The sequence below is a fragment of the Protomyctophum bolini genome (genome assembly GCF_963924005.1).
Source record: "Protomyctophum bolini genome assembly, chromosome: 20".
NCBI lineage: Eukaryota > Metazoa > Chordata > Actinopteri > Myctophiformes > Myctophidae > Protomyctophum > Protomyctophum bolini.
The window spans coordinates 24,537,585-24,557,794 of NC_137881.1; the positions used below are offsets into that span (position 1 = coordinate 24,537,585).

The 20,210-nt window shown below is 39.9% G+C and overlaps 1 protein-coding gene across 1 annotated transcript; it reads right to left on the reverse strand.

The window, feature by feature from the left end:
* Positions 1-247: 247 nt before the first annotated feature.
* LOC308335272 (crossover junction endonuclease MUS81-like) lies at positions 248-16,832 on the reverse strand (the record flags this gene model as incomplete). Its single annotated transcript, XM_080792290.1, has 17 exons — positions 248-1,370; positions 6,533-6,616; positions 7,434-7,537; positions 8,480-8,611; positions 8,764-8,859; positions 9,028-9,147; positions 9,800-9,912; positions 11,136-11,263; positions 11,462-11,632; positions 11,796-11,921; positions 11,953-12,027; positions 12,436-12,524; positions 12,658-12,738; positions 14,554-14,688; positions 15,417-15,502; positions 15,983-16,112; positions 16,692-16,832. 17 exons carry the CDS (start codon positions 16,830-16,832, stop codon positions 1,304-1,306), a joined length of 1,878 nt encoding a protein of 625 aa, XP_080648416.1. The 3' UTR covers positions 248-1,303.
* Between the last annotated feature and the right edge of the window lie 3,378 nt (positions 16,833-20,210).

Consider the following 20,210-nt stretch of genomic DNA (forward strand, 5'->3'; position numbering starts at 1 on the left):
TGAAATAAAAAGTTGTCCTCGTTTCTCATCATTTTGGACCATGGGCTATAGCCCATATCGTACGGCATACTATAGCATGCCGTTTTTCATCATTTTTGAGGATTTGAAAAAAATGAAAAAAACGATGGGTTATAGCCCATGTTTTTTGAAATTTTGGAATTCACTGGAACAGTTTCCCAATCAATAAATCCGTCTTTTGTGCTTATTGTAGCTATTTTCAGATTGACATGGAAGCATAAACCAAACGCAAAATCAAACACTTTATTTTTTTCAACACCAATTGTGGCAATTCTTCATACGTAGAAAACAATATACAAAATAAAGCATTTTGAGATTTACATGGACTGTTGCAAATGTAAATCTACTAGTGTTTGAGTGAATTATATGTTAGGTGATGGATTTTAAAGAATAAGACTAGACTGCAAAAAAGACCCAAATCAAAATGACTTTTCAACTTATAAGTTATGGTCCTTGTAGCCAACACCAGGTGTAGCTCTCTGCAGCAAAAGATAGCAGATCTACAAGCTCACAATGTGTTGCAAGGTATCACTTTTTGGGCTAGTAGATCTGCTATTTTCACCATTGACATACATTATACAACCATGCACCGCATATCGGGTTTAAGTGGTTAAGACTCGAGAGTAAAGATTAAAATGTACATGACTGTGTTTGGCTATACTTTCTTGCATTTGGTACTTTTTCTTTCATGGCATAGAGATGAGGTCCGATCTTTACATCACCATTGACCGAGAGTGTGGCAACTCGTGTGCAATCTCCTCTGGGGTTGAGACAGGCTTGGACAACTTCAGCTTGCTGATCACAGCATGCACAGCTCTCCACAAGGTTGGCTCCTTTGCCGATGGAGTTAAAGCCCTTCTTTGCCGTGGCACGTGCCAGTCTCGTGTAGCCAGACAACTACACCTCCCGAAATTCAAAAAAAAAACAACCCCTCCAGTAATCCGTTTGTCATTTCCGTTCACAAAAATATATATTTTAAATATCTTTAGAGATTTTTTTTCAATTCTGCTAAGCTGCAAGCTATATACTGTATGCTTAGATGATTTCTATCTATATTAGGATAGATTTGCGGGAGGAGGCTGTATGACGGAAGAAAATTGAGAAAGGTAACAGTGTGGCAACATGAGACCACACATGCCAGGGCCGCGGCGGTGCCATCAACAGCCTCCTCGAGTAGTCCTCGTTGGCACCAGCTTGGCACCAATGTTCTTATATTTGTCCTTTCCTTTATGTGTGTGTGTGTGTGTGTGTGTGTGTGTGTGTGTGTGTGTGTGTGTGTGTGTCTCTATGACAATGGTCCTTGGGTAGAGTACAGTTGGTAGACGGTTCTGCTCAGAGCTGGCCCGAGGTTCCTGAAGAAACAAAACAAAAAACAAAAGCAGGTTTCTCAAAAAGCAACAGTGGTAATGTCGAGGTGTGCATAGAAGTAGTAATCCATTTAGTTGATTTAAAAAATATACATAGAAAATGTATTAGAATTGTTTCATGTCAAATCGTTGATATACAGCTCATTCTAATCTAGAATATTATGGAAAAGTTCATTTTTACTCCATAATATAATTCAAAATGTGATACTTTCATGTATTCTAGATTCATTGTGCATGAAGTGAAATATTTAAAACCTATTTTTGTTTGAATCGTGACATTATGGCATACAGCTCATCCAAAAATCCTATATCAATACTGAGATAGCAATACTGAAGCATGTGTTATAGCCCATGTTTTTTGAAATTTTGAAAAAAAAGTAAAAAAAAATGAAAAAAACGATGGGTTATAGCCCATGTTTTTTGAAATTTTGAAAAAAAAAGTTAGCCTCGTTTCTCATCATTTTGGACCGTGGGCTATAGCCCATATCGTACGGCATACTATAGCGCGCAGTTTTTCATAATTTTTGAAGATTTGAAAAAAATGACGAAATGACAAAAACGATGGGTTATAGCCCATGTTTTTTGAAATTTTGAAAAAAAAAGTTAGCCTCGTTTCTCATAATTTTGGACCGTGGGCTATAGCCCATATCGTACGGCATACTATAGCGCACAGTTTTTCATAATTTTTGAAGATTTGAAAAAAATGACGAAATGACAAAAACGATGGGTTATAGCCCATGTTTTTTGAAATTTTGAAATAAAAAGTTGTCCTCGTTTCTCATCAATTTGGACCATGGGCTATAGCCCATATCGTACGGCATACTATAGCATGCCGTTTTTCATCATTTTTGAGGATTTGAAAAAAATGAAAAAAACGATGGGTTATAGCCCATGTTTTTTGAAATTTTGAAAAAAAAAGTTAGCCTCGTTTCTCATCATTTTGGACCGTGGGCTATAGCCCATATCGTACGGCATACTATAGCGGCAGTTTTTCATAATTTTTGAAGATTTGAAAAAAATGACGAAATGACAAAAACGATGGGTTACAGCCCATGTTTTTAGAAATTTTGAAAAAAAAAAGTTAGCCTCGTTTCTCATCATTTTGGACCGTGGGCTATAGCCCATATCGTACGGCATACTATAGCGCGCAGTTTTTCATAATTTTTGAAGATTTGAAAAAAATTACGAAATGACAAAAACGATGGGTTATAGCCCATGTTTTTTGAAATTTTGAAATAAAAAGTTGTCCTCGTTTCTCATCATTTTGGACCATGGGCTATAGCCCATATCGTACGGCATACTATAGCATGCCGTTTTTCATCATTTTTGAGGATTTGAAAAAAATGAAAAAAACGATGGGTTATAGCCCATGTTTTTTGAAATTTTGAAAAAAAAAGTTAGCCTCGTTTCTCATCATTTTGGACCGTGGGCTATAGCCCATATCGTACGGCATACTATAGCGCGCAGTTTTTCATAATTTTTGAAGATTTGAAAAAAATGACGAAATGACAAAAACGATGGGTTATAGCCCATGTTTTTTGAAATTTTGAAAAAAAAAGTTAGCCTCGTTTCTCATCATTTTGGACCGTGGGCTATAGCCCATATCGTACGGCATACTATAGCGCGCAGTTTTTCATAATTTTTGAAGATTTGAAAAAAATGACGAAATGACAAAAACGATGGGTTATAGCCCATGTTTTTTGAAATTTTGAAATAAAAAGTTGTCCTCGTTTCTCATCATTTTGGACCATGGGCTATAGCCCATATCGTACGGCATACTATAGCATGCCGTTTTTCATCATTTTTGAGGATTTGAAAAAAATGAAAAAAACGATGGGTTATAGCCCATGTTTTTTGAAATTTTGGAAAAAAAAAGTTAGCCTCGTTTCAAATCATTTTGGACCGTGGGCTATAGCCCATATCGTACGGCATACTATAGCGCGCAGTTTTTCATAATTTTTGAAGATTTTAAAAAAATGACGAAATGACAAAAACGATGGGCTATAGCCCATGTTTTTTGAAATAAAAAGTTGTCCTCGTTTCTCATCATTTTGGACCATGGGCTATAGCCCATATCGTACGGCATACTATAGCATGCCGTTTTTCATCATTTTTGAGGATTTGAAAAAAATGAAAAAAACGATCGGTTATAGCCCATGTTTTTTGAAATTTTGAAAAAAAAAGTTAGCCTCGTTTCTCATCATTTTGGACCATGGGCTATAGCCCATATCGTACGGCATACTATAGCATGCCGTTTTTCATCATTTTTGAGGATTTGAAAAAAATGAAAAAAACGATGGGTTATAGCCCATGTTTTTTGAAATTTTGAAATAAAAAGTTGTCCTCGTTTCTCATCATTTTGGACCATGGGCTATAGCCCATATCGTACGGCATACTATAGCATGCCGTTTTTCATCATTTTTGAGGATTTGAAAAAAATGAAAAAAACGATGGGTTATAGCCCATGTTTTTTGAAATTTTGAAAAAAAAAGTTAGCCTCGTTTCTCATCATTTTGGACCGTGGGCTATAGCCCATATCGTACGGCATACTATAGCGGCAGTTTTTCATAATTTTTGAAGATTTGAAAAAAATGACGAAATGACAAAAACGATGGGTTAGAGCCCATGTTTTTTGAAATTTTGAAAAAAAAAGTTAGCCTCGTTTCTCATCATTTTGGACCGTGGGCTATAGCCCATATCGTACGGCATACTATAGCGCGCAGTTTTTCATAATTTTTGAAGATTTGAAAAAAATTACGAAATGACAAAAACGATGGGTTATAGCCCATGTTTTTTGAAATTTTGAAAAAAAAAGTTAGCCTCGTTTCTCATCATTTTGGACCGTGGGCTATAGCCCATATCGTACGGCATACTATAGCGCGCAGTTTTTCATAATTTTTGAAGATTTGAAAAAAATGACGAAATGACAAAAACGATGGGTTATAGCCCATGTTTTTTGAAATTTTGAAATAAAAAGTTGTCCTCGTTTCTCATCATTTTGGACCATGGGCTATAGCCCATATCGTACGGCATACTATAGCATGCCGTTTTTCATCATTTTTGAGGATTTGAAAAAAATGAAAAAAACGATGGGTTATAGCCCATGTTTTTTGAAATTTTGGAAAAAAAAAGTTAGCCTCGTTTCAAATCATTTTGGACCGTGGGCTATAGCCCATATCGTACGGCATACTATAGCGCGCAGTTTTTCATAATTTTTGAAGATTTTAAAAAAATGACGAAATGACAAAAACGATGGGCTATATATAGCCCATGTTTTTTGAAATAAAAAGTTGTCCTCGTTTCTCATCATTTTGGACCATGGGCTATAGCCCATATCGTACGGCATACTATAGCATGCCGTTTTTCATCATTTTTGAGGATTTGAAAAAAATGAAAAAAACGATCGGTTATAGCCCATGTTTTTTGAAATTTTGAAAAAAAAAGTTAGCCTCGTTTCTCATCATTTTGGACCATGGGCTATAGCCCATATCGTACGGCATACTATAGCATGCCGTTTTTCATCATTTTTGAGGATTTGAAAAAAATGAAAAAAACGATGGGTTATAGCCCATGTTTTTTGAAATTTTGAAATAAAAAGTTGTCCTCGTTTCTCATCATTTTGGACCATGGGCTATAGCCCATATCGTACGGCATACTATAGCATGCCGTTTTTCATCATTTTTGAGGATTTGAAAAAAATGAAAAAAACGATGGGTTATAGCCCATGTTTTTTGAAATTTTGAAAAAAAAAGTTAGCCTCGTTTCTCATCATTTTGGACCGTGGGCTATAGCCCATATCGTACGGCATACTATAGCGGCAGTTTTTCATAATTTTTGAAGATTTGAAAAAAATGACGAAATGACAAAAACGATGGGTTAGAGCCCATGTTTTTTGAAATTTTGAAAAAAAAAGTTAGCCTCGTTTCTCATCATTTTGGACCGTGGGCTATAGCCCATATCGTACGGCATACTATAGCGCGCAGTTTTTCATAATTTTTGAAGATTTGAAAAAAATGACGAAATGACAAAAACGATGGGTTATAGCCCATGTTTTTTGAAATTTTGAAATAAAAAGTTGTCCTCGTTTCTCATCATTTTGGACCATGGGCTATAGCCCATATCGTACGGCATACTATAGCATGCCGTTTTTCATCATTTTTGAGGATTTGAAAAAAATGAAAAAAACGATGGGTTATAGCCCATGTTTTTAGAAATTTTGAAAAAAAAAGTTAGCCTCGTTTCTCATCATTTTGGACCGTGGGCTATAGCCCATATCGTACGGCATACTATAGCGCGCAGTTTTTCATAATTTTTGAAGATTTGAAAAAAATGACGAAATGACAAAAACGATGGGTTATAGCCCATGTTTTTTGAAATTTTGAAAAAAAAAAGTTAGCCTCGTTTCTCATCATTTTGGACCGTGGGCTATAGCCCATATCGTACGGCATACTATAGCGCACAGTTTTTCATAATTTTTGAAGATTTGAAAAAAATGACGAAATGACAAAAACGATGGGTTATAGCCCATGTTTTTTGAAATTTTGAAATAAAAAGTTGTCCTCGTTTCTCATCATTTTGGACCATGGGCTATAGCCCATATCGTACGGCATACTATAGCATGCCGTTTTTCATCATTTTTGAGGATTTGAAAAAAATGAAAAATGACATTATGGCATACAGCTCATCCAAACATCCTATATCAATACTGAGATAGCAATACTGAAGCATGTGTGCTTCAGTACGTTGACAAGCTATATGGAGATGCCGATTTTCCTTTTCCAGCAGTACTTGGCACCTGCCCACAGAGCCAAAACTACAGTACCAGTAATAGGTGTACTGACCATGGTATTTCTGTGCTTAACTGACCAGCAAATTGGCCGGACATGAACCCCACAGAGAATCTAGGTTTTTATTGTCAAGAATGAGCTGTTATCAGAGAAAACTTGGGCTTCCATAACGCCTCAACAGTGCCACAGGCTTATCACCTCCATGCCACACCCCATTGATGAAATTATTTGTTAACATTTATGATCATGGAGGAAAATGAACTTTTCCATAATATTCAATTTTTAAGGAGGAATAAATATGCAATGCAGCACAGAGCATAATAACAACAATGGAATGGAATCAAAGTGAATCCTGCAAACCTTTTGAGTTTCCCGTATCGGATAGAGGAGAGAAGTTTCTCTTTCTCTGCTTCACTCCTGCATTGTTCATAGGCTGTGAGAAGACTGGACACACACACACAGAGAGAGAGAGAGAATAAGTGATTACATGTACAATAAATCTGTGTAAATGTGCCTATTCTGTCTGTGTTTATCTCTTTTACATGACCAATAAATGCTTATGTACAGGTCAGGGAAACTGTCGTAAATGTGTCTTCTTTTGTTTTCCAACCGCTATAGTTGCAAATGTGAGCTCTCCACTGGAACAAGAAATTCATCCCGGATTTTCCAACATGTTCATGTGCTCATCCCTGCAAATACAAGAACGCTCCCCTCAAAACAGTCGCATAGTGTGAATCCCGGTTATTCCTGATCTTAATCTCAGTAAAACGGTGCCAAAATCCAACGCTTAGCCGCAGAAAAACTATGCCTAACCCTAAACTTATTTCTAACCTTATCCTCTGTAAAAACGCTTTATAATAAACTAGAGAGGTCCCGTGGGGCCTCTACGGTGGTGCCCGTTGGGCACTGGCCAATTTGAAATGATGCAAGTTGGAAATGAATGCCCCACCCAGATATTATGTCTGTGTTGCTACTAATAGTATAACGCTTTACAAACACATCAACCAGCACTGGACCTATAATATCTATATAATTTATATCGCTCGTTGCGACACGGGGGAGTGCACGGAAACTGGTACCGAGAATTTGTGAGTCGCATCCCAGCGACCACAAGACAGTGGAGAAGCGCACGCATTTACATTGCTGTACGTTCAGAAGATTCAGAAGGTGAAAACACATTTAAGTATTGCAAATGCTGATGACAGCATATACAGTACTTCATTCACTGTGACCATGAGGATACACTCGCCCAGTGTATTACCTGTGTGGCGTTTGGTATAGTTCCAGTATAGCAGCAGCCTTGTCACCAGACAGACCACTGACCTGCATCAACTGTCTTGCAAACACCTCCGTCACTGTCTGGCACTGAGACACAAATATGAAGGGAAGGTTACACACAGGCACAAGCATGCACGTGTGCACAAAAACACTCACACTGGATGTCAGTGTGACAGCAGAAGTGTTCATTTTGACAGAAACTTTTGATTTAGTTTGGTCTTAAAACATGTTATTTTATTTTCTCATGTTTGTTTGTACTGTATGTGTGTTTCTTTCTTTTGCTATCGTTTTCTTTGGATTTTGTTCAAAAATTAATAAAAATGTAAGTGACAAAAAAAAACATTTCAGATACAATATGACTACGGTAAAACTAAATATTGTTTTAGTTTTATTCAAGTTTACTCAAGTTTTATTCAAGTAAGATTTTAGTCGACTAAATCTACAGTTGATTTTGTCAACACAAATGTATTTTGATGGTGTCGCAATGGCTGATTTGATACTTGCTAAAAATAGCTACAAAGCTATATCTACAAGCTCACAGCGCAAGCTCACAACAGGTGAAATGAACACTGGACGCAGTACCTCTGCCAAACAAATTGTGTTCGTATAGAGATGCTCGGCCTAGCAGAATGCATCATGAAGGATTCAAACGGATGCTAGTACTGTCCCGGTATTTCACCCCTGCGCCACCTGCACCACCATTTATTTGCTATATTTGTTATAATGTATTTTGTTCATAACTTCATTTCCATGCGGCACGTGGAATAATGACGCTTCATGGTGAATCTCTAGATTCTGTACCACATCACGAATGCTGCAGAAAGAAAGTGGTCTTTTGTGTTCCACACATGGCGCTTTAAAGAAACGATAGCCAGCACTCCTTTCAGTTTATTACTAAAGCAGTAAAAGCACCCGGCAAGTTTGTTTCATATCGTTATTGTGACTGGTGTTTGTGCACACATTTCTTCCGGTTTCGAAAGAAACATGACAAGAAGGTTTACAATTATGTACACGCCGTCGCACACACACCTTGTTCTTGAGCGACCCGAGGTTGAACTCGGCGAAGGAGATGAGGGAGGAGGAAGGGGTTTCTCTGGCCTCTTCTACCTCACTTCCTCCGTCCACCTCCAGCTCTCTGGAATGACAGAACAGGGTCTTGTTCTGGAGGAGAGGACATTAAGAAAGAGGACGAAAAGAGAGTGTTTGAATTGTATATCAGTTGATACTGTTGTGTGTGTGTGTGTGTGTGTGTGTGTGTGTGTGTGTGTGTGTGTGTGTGTGTGTGTGTGTGTGAGTGAAAGAGAGACAGTTACCTGGTACAGTTTGGTCAGGTATCGGGTCATGACAGTCAAGTAGGCTACAGACTCCTTCACATCCTGTACTCTCTTCACAAAGAAACCGTCCACCACCTAACACACATGCGCGCACGCACACACACACACACACACACACACACACACACACAGTCACACACACACACACACATACAGTTATCTTTTTAAGAGACTATCTCTTAAGTACACAATTAATTGCATAATGCATTTAAACTGAGAGTGTGTGTGTATGCATGTGTGTACCTGTGTGTTGATAATAGCTTGTTGTAAAGTGCTTTCCGGTATACTCAGGTGAGACGCTGCAGCGCCACACTCCTCCACTAGGTAGATGGGTTTATGTAGACCACACCTCTTCAGGCGAAACTGAGGATGGGAGAGAGAGAGACTTGCCATCATCAATTCACTACAATCATTGGAGAATAAACAAGCTGAGATAGGTAAAGTATATTCACATGCACTCTTTCACACACACGCACACACATAAACTAGGGCCGGAAATCTCTAGGTACCTGGAGATCCGATTCCGATTCGATTATGAATCGATGCATCTTGATTCCAATACATGATTTATTTCCTCTTCACTGTGTAACTAAACAGTAAGTAACAGAGAGGCTAATTGTCGGTATCAGCCAGGGTGCCGGGAGTCTGTCCCCGTTTCAATGCGCTAGACCTCTGGGGGATGGAATGCCGAGGTGGAGTGCAACACCTAATATCAGCTCCCAGTACTTACCACACGACATACTGTACTACTCATACGCCGAGTTGGCGATGTCTGGGATCGGACACATGACCTTGTGGTCGAAAGGCGAGTGCTCTGCCGACTGAGCTAGCCGGACAACTCTTACATCCATACTCCATACTTCCAAACATTAAGAAGCTTTATTTAAAAAGAAAACACACAATTCTGCACCAACATACAAATAATAAAATATACGATTTTTGTGAATTAATTCATAATAATCCATGATGTCTGCATTGCGATTAATCTATGAATCTAACACACACACACACACACCTTCTGTTCTCTGAAGCGTCCATCGATGATGCTTCCACACAGGTCATCGATCCGCTTCCTCTCGATGATGTAATCAAGAACCAGCTCCCTGCTGGGGGGAGCACGCAGCTGGCCTGTGGACAGAGACACAAGCAAGGCCTCTCATTCATTGTTGACGTCGTCGACTGAAACTATGACGAAAAACGTTCGTCGAATACCTTTTTTTTTTCCACTGACGAAAACCGAATAAAAGCTATAAATAAAAACTAAGCTATGATGACTAAATATACTGACAATTGTGTCAACAAATAAAAACTGGACAAAAATGTTAGGGAGGGACTAGTGGAGAAGAGATCCAGTATAGAACTAAAAGACATTTTATGCTTGGTTGCACTCTGAAAATAGCCGATCTACAAGCTCACAACGCGTCGCAGCGAGACCCATCATGGTTGGCTTGTAGATATTACCAATGCCATCTACCAATTTACAAAGTGTAAAATCAGGCATTACGAGTACGACGCCGTCAAGGCCCGCCAAAACACACTTTAGTCGACAAATTCAACTGTAGATTTAGTCGACTAAAACAAACATATAAGATGACAAAAATATGACTAAAACTAAATTAAATTTTACTCAAGACTATGACTAAAACTAAATTTGCTGTCAACAACACTAAACGGGTGCATGCTTTTGGTTAGACATACCATTGGTCAAAATGAAATGATCGGTATCGGATCGGGAGTAAAATAACGTGATCGGGACATCCCTAACTGCAACTGATTGATTTTCTTCATAATGACTACTTATGAGACTATTTACTGTGCATGAATATATCCAGGACCAACCGAAGGCAGACTACTTGGAATTGTTAGCACAAGAATAAAAGCAAGATCTCAATCGAGAGGCCAAACCAATGCACTGCAGTCAGAGTCTACATCATAAGTTTGATACTGTCGGCATCAAAGCAGAGATATTCAATTATTAAACAATATGCCATTCCAATTGGAGACACTAGAGGGAAATGGTACACAAAAAGTACAAATGGTCTGATCTCCGTTCGAGGTTTACTGGGGCTAGATCCCGCGAGAGTGAGTTGCCGGGACAGAGAAAGAAAGGTCAATATTAAAGTACATTTTCTCCCGATTGGTCTCATTGAAAAAATTACCTTTTAGTATGAAATTCTTGGGAAGATTGTGGGGCTAAAGAATGGTTCAGAAGCTGCGTTCACCAACGCCTGCTTCCAGTCTCGTAAAAAGGCGTCCACGTATACTTCACGCAGATACAGGAAGTTAACTGTAGATGGCATGTCTTTTCTTTTTGTCTTGGATTGAAGCTTCATTCCGTGTGCATGCGTTACCTGGTACAGGTGCGACCTTCTCCCGGGCCACCCACAGGAAGTCTCCGATGTTTAGCTTCCTGACGTCGAAGGTCACGCCGTTCTTCTGAAGCTCTTTGACCAAATCCTGTTTACAGTTGCCAATGCCACTACACACACACACACACACAGTGAAACAGCCAAAAAGCCCATAGCGATTTTGCTTGCATCATATTCAACACTGCCGTTTAATATGATGCTGTAGTTTTCCTAACCACCGCGGTAGTCACCTTATCACCTAAAGCTGGAGTATGAGTAGGCATTAAGACTATCCTAATGTCATAGTAGACGAAAAACATTTCTCTCACCCAGTTGTTTCAATGAAGTCGACACAGAGGACGATGTCATATCTGCCGGGTAAGAGATATGCTGCATCCGGCCTCCTGGTCGTCGTCTCTGGAGCCCGGGACCGTCCTGGGCAGCTCGGCCCAGCCACCTCACTCCGAAGCTGGGTGAAAGCACCAGGCCTCTCTGTGGGGCTACAGAAGTAATAGTGTGTGATCTACTTAAAGTCGACTCAAGTATAATTAGGAAGTAGGAAGGACACCTGCAATACTAGAGCCAATCTATTTTCCCCGTTGTTCAATTATTTCTTTGTGCACGTAAGAATAGTTTGTTTTAGGTATTTTTTTAAACACTCACCATAACATGTCCGCCATCTCCTCTTCCTCCTCTTCCTGTGTTAGGTCTACAACTTTTGCTCTGCCTCCTTCCTCCTTCTCGTCTCCCTGCTCCTCATCCTCTCCTGCATTCATCCCGTTCTCCTCCTCCTCCTCCTCCTCCTCCTCCTCCTCTCCACCCCTCCCTCTCTCCTGTCCAGCGTTGCATCCTGGTTCCCCATCGTCCAGTCGCTCTGCCAAAGCCATGCCCTGCTCTGTGAGAGAATACCTCAAAGAGAGAGAGAGAGAGAGAGAGGGGAAAGAGAGAGAGAGTATTATTCTTCTGCTTTATTTCATTGATATTATCAGAAATGGAAATGCAAACATTTTCATGAACGGAAATGACGAACAGATGACAGCCTCCGGAATGGGCTTTCAGGGTGTTTAGTTTCAGACTCTATATACATGTAGCATTTGGAAGATAGTGGAATAATATTTGGCTATAAGAGAGTAGACTAGGGTTAGGTCATGTTTTGAAAACAGTAACATGTTTGTATGATCAGAAATATGAAGACCTTAAGACACCTGTCCTGTGGCTCAAAGGAGGCACAATGTATGCGATTGTGTGCACTTTTTGAACGTGTGTGTGTGTGTGTGTGTGTGTAGGTTTTCTCCATGCCTACCTTGCAGGATTGTGAGTCTTCAGAACAAGATCCTTAAGAACCAGCGTGCTGACTGAAGACCAGGCTGTGTATTTACTACCTAAATCTGGCTGCAGAGAAAGAGAGAATAAGCCACGGGCATACATTTTTATACTTCACTAGGGAAGGAGGGTGTGTGCGACTGTGCGCATGTTTATATAAGTACTTGTATGCAAGTTGTGCGTGTATGTGTAACCCACTCACCACAGTGAATGACTTGTCACATAGATGCTGGGCCTCCGCTTGAAGTTCCAACTTCAACATATAGTCTTTATTACCTGGGATCTGGAGAGATGAGATGACATTAAATGACACTAAACAGTGAAAGTAGAACAGTGGCGTTAAGACTTTATGTCCAATCCACCAAATATCTAAGTCTAGTGTGTCACATAATGGTCGTGTGAAAGATAAGAAACTTGCTCACTTATTGCTGAGCTTTGTTCAATGGTGGTGCCGGTACCTTCTTCAGCAGAACATTTGTCCTCACCAGTATTATGTTTTGGTCATTCTGCAATATTAGTACATTTCTATATAACACTATATACACCAATAGAGCACCGAAGTCTGACATCAAAGTCTGACATCAGTGCTGGGTTACAGACTCATTTTTTTGATTAGAAAATCTTAGAATTGTGTGGATATGAAGCAAGTGGATTGGTATCATGACATCGGTAATCTATAGAGTATATGAATATTTTCCCAATACATTACACCTTTACAACATTATAAACAGTGTTTATCCATTCATTTGTACCAGACAGCTGATGTTAAATTACCTATTTTTCTATCTATATATTGTACATCAATCTCTACAGCATTGGGTCCAAAATTAGAAGAGAAAGTGTGGAGAGACAGAATGCGACCTTGAAGTCAAAGCCTGGAGCACTGCATTGTTCATCTCTGTGGAAAATAACAGGGTTTATTCACAAATGGAACCCTGTATATTATGTATACAAATGTAAGCACTGAATCAATGTTAATTTTGACAGCTGATTTTGTGTGAGTACTTTGTCCACCAGATACCATATTTAAAATTTTGGATGTGCTACCTTTTTTGATGTACAGTACACTGGATTTGGGTTTAGCACTCCACTGAAAACCATTGCTGATGCACAACCTCTTTTTCTCATTTACTCACAATTCGCCTTGGAATCTTTTAAGTTCACTTATTTTCTCATACTTGGATGTCAGCCTCTACTACTACTAAGGGAAGGAACTTAAATGCATTTACCTATAAACATTATTTTAGTTCTACTGGATCTCTTCTCCACTAGTCCCTCCCTAACATATTAGTCAATTTTTTATTTGTCAACATAGCCTTAGTTTTAGTCATCAATCATAGCTTAGCTTTTATTTAGTTTTCGTAGTCGACAGCCAATTTTCATCACAGTCTCAGACTCTCAGTTGACGAAATCACCAGTGGAACAGGTGTACCTGGTTGTGTCTGTAATCACCAGTGGAACAGGTGTACCTGGTTGTGTCTGTAATCACCAGTGGAACAGGTGTACCTGGTTGTGTCTGTAATCACCAGTGGAACAGGTGTACCTGGTTGTGTCTGTAATCACCAGTGGAACAGGTGTACCTGGTTGTGTCTGTAATCACCAGTGGAACAGGTGTACCTGGTTGTGTCTGTAATCACCAGTGGAACAGGTGTACCTGGTTGTGTCTGTAATCACCAGTGGAACAGGTGTACCTGGTTGTGTCTGTAATCACCAGTGGAACAGGTGTACCTGGTTGTGTCTGTAATCACCAGTGGAACAGGTGTACCTGGTTGTGTCTGTAATCACCAGTGGAACAGGTGTACCTGGTTGTGTCTGTAATCACCAGTGGAACAGGTGTACCTGGTTGTGTCTGTAATCACCAGTGGAACAGGTGTACCTGGTTGTGTCTGTAATCACCAGTGGAACAGGTGTACCTGGTTGTGTCTGTAATCACCAGTGGAACAGGTGTACCTGGTTGTGTCTGTAATCACCAGTGGAACAGGTGTACCTGGTTGTGTCTGTAATCACCAGTGGAACAGGTGTACCTGGTTGTGTCTGTAATCACCAGTGGAACAGGTGTACCTGGTTGTGTCTGTAATCACCAGTGGAACAGGTGTACCTGGTTGTGTCTGTGGAGGGTGAGGAGGACTGCGTAGCCCCCAGACCTCTTCTGGGGAACATATTCCCTCTTCTTCCTGCTCCCAGCCCCTCCTCCGCCACCTTTCTCCTTCCCTCCATTCGACGGGGCATTCTTCTGCAACGATAAGACGCCAATTTAATTGGTTGTATACTTTAAAAGGCTGAAATAGCTGATCTACAAGCTTACAACACATGGAGGAAATCGAATGAAGCTTTAACATGGAGAAGGCCGAGCCGTCTTATTTTTTGTATTATTATTATTACTTTATTTTTGTCACTTCGCTACTCAAGTGACAAAACAAATCCACAGAACGTAGTGAATGAGGCTGGAACCCAGGCTATCTTTTTTTCAGCAGCAGACCAAAATGAGATGTGTAGTGTAGAATGCTGCACAATACCTCAAAGTATACTGCAGTTACTGTAGTATAGCCGATCTACAAGCTCACAATGTGACGCATTGTGTTTGTAGAAAGCTTGTAAAAACACCCTCTGCATACATTTTGCATAAAACCCATTCCACAGCACATGTTTTGACTTAAGGCCAGTCCAGACCAAAGATTCACATTGCAACGACTTGCATCTTGAAAACAGAATCCTGCAACTGTGGTTTGCAACTTTAGATCTGCTATTGTCAAATTGCTTAAGTGGTTAGTGTATGTTTTGTAATAATAATCTAAATCTACAAAGTAACTGGTACAGTAACTCAAGTTTTCAAATAAGCGTAGTGGAGTAAAAGTACAACATTTGGACCAAGATGAAGTGACAAATATGACATACGTAGCTGTACGCTGTCCATTCCATCCTCCAATTTGTCACTCCTTTTTGAACATACACACAGTTTACCTTTTTGTTCGGTTCCAGATTGTTGTTATTCTGTCCACCAGGAGGGGGAGCTCCTTTAGGGAGAGAGTGGATTGGAGCGTCTGGTCCTACAGCAGAGGCAGAGAGGATGCAGGATGAGTACTAATGCACACGTTTTATGGTGCATCTAATATTCCAGCAGTTTTCAACCAGTGGTCCTTGAAGGGGTTCCAGGTGATGGACAGTTATCAAAATGGACCCTTATCTTTAGTGTAAATTAATTATGGTTTCATTTTACGCTCTCAAGAGTTAAAATATTGTCAAACATCTGCATTACTCAAGTTAATGTACAAGAATTTTATGCAATTAATTAGAGAATGTAGAATAATTGTTATTTTGATCGACGTTTGCCTGTTGTCTCTCCTATGGTGCCACATCAATACATGGGATTGTGGACACAATCTTATCCAACGAAAACAAAATACATTCTTTAGTTTAGGGTCTGAGAGCGTAAATCAGGCTAAATCATCAAATGCCCAATAACTAATGGGCCTTGATATGAAAAAGGTTGAAAACCACTGCTCTATTCATTTCCATCCCTCTCGTACCGTTCTCTCTGTAGTACTTCTGTAGTTTGTCATCCAATATTTTACAGATTCCGTCCCCAAAGTTCTGCAGGATCTTGGCCTCTCTTGCGTTCTGCAGTGGCAGAGGGTACCTCGTCAAGGAGCCAAGTGCCTGGCGAAGAGACAAAATTAACCCATTAAGACCTGAGGACCCCGTTTTCTGAAAAACCTATGTTTCTATATCAGTGGTGCTCAAACCTTTTCATGTCAAGGACGCCCAGAATTATCTGTATTTAGCCGTGGACGGTGGACCCCTATCTGAAAATATTTTGTTCTAGTAGGGACCAAAGATTTGAGTTTAAAACGTTCTCTGTTAATTGTTAAAGAATATATATATTCAAAGATTTGCACACATGTTCACAATTTTTCAAAAATAGCAGATCTACAAGCTTGAGTAAGGTTTAATATTTTAAGCCACTGTAGTTGGCTCCAGGTGCCACATTTTAGTAATGTTCAGCAACTACTTTTCATGGACAAAATGAGAATCGTGTGAGAATCGTGATCTCAATTGTTGTGGAGGAAAATCAAGATTCACATTTGAGCAAGAATCGTGCAGCACTATAGTCCATGGCACCAAGCATTTACAGATGGGGGTCCACAGCCAAATATACATGTCAACGCGGGGGTCCTCCTTGACATGAAAAACATGGAGGAACAATGTGTGCTAGGCGGGGACCGCATCAGAACATACTTTGTTATAGGTGTGCTGGGTCTTCAGCCCTTTCTCCCGGGCCTGGTCTCGCAGCTCGGTGACCCACTGTAGAAACAGGGGGTTCGGACACACCGGCAGGGCTCGCTTCCGACCCAACAGAACCCGTTCCGACGATGACATCACTTTGGTCCTCCTGCGAGACAACGGGTCAAAAAATAAAACCCATCATAAGCAGGCGGTGACTGACGGCAACGAACTGCAATTGTGGTTCAGTGGTTAGGGGCCGTCACTATGAAGACATTTTGCATGACGACTAATTGTCACGTAATAAATTGTGACTAATTTAACTAAAATGACATTTCTTTTTGGCTTTTAGGCTTTGATGTACGCTGCAGATGTGACAGATAACCATACAAAATTACACATACTGTACAAGGATATGACTATACTTTATTTTTGAATCATTAATGGTGAAAATAGCAGATTTACACGAGCTTGTAGATCTGCTATGAGCCTATTTATAGTGTTTTATGGCCCCTGTGGGCCTAAAACAAAGCCCCCTGTGATGTCATGTGGGCCAATATACACAACATCATCATCATGACAACATGGAAACGATTATGACAATGGTATCGCAACAAATAGTTGCGATTAGGCGATGTAATAATTGTGACAGTGATTCTCAACGTGGGACCGCCAGGGGACGTTTCAGGGCTACCAATGTAATCAAAAAGGTCGACCAAAGAACAAGATTCCTGTACAGGATCTCCTCACTGGTCATCAAAAACACCTTGAAGACCCGAACAGGAGCCCTCGTACAAGGTTTCTTCGACTATGCATGCACCTCTTGGTACCACAGCACCTCAAAGGCCCTTAAAACAAGGCTCCAGACTTCCCAAAACAAACTAGTCAGGCTACTACTTGACCCAACTCCCAGAACCCACCTCACCCCTGCCTGCACTACTAAGATACCCATGTTGTACAGTAGTACCTGTCAAAATACTTCCTTAATGTCAATGAAGTCCACGATCACAACACCAGAGGGAGTTCCACAAACCACGTGCAACTCAGATTCAGCTCAAACAAGGGGTTACATTAATTTAGCGCCTGTGCCACTAAAATGTGGAACGCCCTACCAACAGCCGTTAAGAAATGTGAATCACTAGCCTCCTTAAAAACCGCTCTCAAATAGCACTTACAGGTGGCTGCAATTCGAAACTGGCCCCTGTAAAAAAAAGTTTAAGTTCCCCCCCTTAAAATTTATATTTAGCATAGATGTGTATATTATTACATTTTTTTCATTTATTTTGATGAATAGAAAATGGAGGACCCAGATGAAAACAAGTGCTTTTTCTGGTTTAATCCTCGTAGCAGATTTTGTATTGACCTGTACTGTACCCATACTACAAACGGTTTCAAAAAAGTTCAATCAATCAATCCCCAGCTAAATGACCGATAGTTAGAGTGTACAAACTTTGGAGTTGTAAGTTGTATTCTGAATGTACTTGTGTGTACAAATCATCTCAACTTTCACAACAGAACTGCCACAGTGAGTCAGTGTGCTCATAGTGGGGTCCGGAGGAACGGATACGCCTGACTTAGCCCTGGTCCATAAGCATTGGAGGGCTACACCTGACCAACATGTACACAGTAATATTTTTAACCGAGTGCACTCAGTTAAAGAGATTACCGAGCATTCGAGTGTAGATTAGTCTCCCAGACGGCCAGACAAGCGATATATTATATACCACAAGGCTTATGTTATTAATGTTCACGCTTGCCTGTACAAGTTGCACAGTGTGCAACTTCACTACACAACACAAACATGAGCCACAGTCAACAAGCTAAGGTTTAGCTCTCTCGCTAGCACTGGCCATCTACCACAATCTGATTCTGCTCTTTATGAAAGACTGCGCAAACAAACTCATATGTACAACAACGAAACAAACCCAGACTTAAAACAAAGTTTAAGTCATAATAGAGTCAAATTAAATGTGTATGTAAAATAAACATATACAACCGCTTGCCTTTCAATGGATGTAGCTCATTACTCTATGATGTAGAATTGTAGCTGCCGCCTTGAGTTCAAAAGTACAACTTCTGGTCTCAACAAAGAATTCCAGTCCAACAGTGGCACCTTGTGGCCAGGAGGGGAACAACCGCTACTGCTATTTCACTAATCTTTTTTTGCTGTTAGGCCTGCTATGTGTCTGTGAGTTGAAAATAAATTATGTTACCAAAATGCACAAACTGTAATTAAATGATGAAAGGTTATAATAAATAAAATACACAAAATAGTGAAAATACACATATTAACTCTTTACTTTGAATCAAACCGAACTAACTGACTGTACTTTGTCCTGTAGACTACTTAGTTACTTTCCTCCACTGGGTAACACACAGCTGTTTCCCCCTCCAGTGTTTGCTGCTCCCAGACCGTTATTTCAGTGCCCCCCAGGCGAGTACCGTTAGAACTTATAGAATGTCTCGCTGGAAGGATCCCGCTGGATTCCATCAACAAGACTGGACAAAGACCTGGAATTTTACCTTAACACACACTGAGCCTCTACTCCCTTCTCCACCCACCACCATCTCTATCCCTCTCTCTGGAAATTGCCATAATTGCCTTTGAGTGACTCCCGGTTACAAATGAATTACAGAGGCTAAAATAAACAGAGAAAAACATATTTATTGTTAGAAAACCAAGCAGCCATTTTGGACTGAAAGTCTCCCTGAGACTTTGTATACAATCATAACAGTCTTCTCTATACACACACACACACACACACACACACACACACACACACACACACACACACACAATCAAAACTCCATACATTTAATTAGAAGTGACACATATTGGAATGGGTATTGGACAGTATGCTTGGGCAAATCTCTGGCAAAAGCAGGTGTCAGGTGATGAGAAATAAGGATGTATACAAAATAAAAACATGAGGAAGAGAAATAAATTAATGGAAACAAAGTGCAGAAGAGGGCTCAAAGAACAGTAGAAAAACTCAGGCTCATATACACAACTCTCACATCTAGGTTAACATACCGGTACATCCTAATAATCACACAGGGATTTTGGCCCTAGCTCAGAAAGGTACCAAAAGTATCAAAGTAGTCAAATTTTCCAGCCATCTCAACTTTTACAATAGAATAGGAACAAAAGTACCTGCCACCCCTCCACATGTGCTCATATTGGATAATCTTGCCTTCAGCAGGAATGTAAACTGGCAAATATGGAACAAAAATCTCTGATATGTGTATAAAGGAAGATAAGAGAAAGGCACTTTGAGATATCCACCTAATAACAAATGAGAGAAGGTGAAATTACAAAGAACATATTTACATAATACAAAATTCCCATATGCACAAAGGTTACAGAGCCAAAACAAAAACAATGGCAGCATGCTGCAAAAATATGTCAACTTCTCAAGAGTTGAATAAAAAAAAACAGCATAAATCTCTGACAGATACAGTAAGTAGTATATTTGACATTGTGTAGTGCTTTATCAGTTACCAACTAGACTCAGTAGTGTGAGAATCAATTCC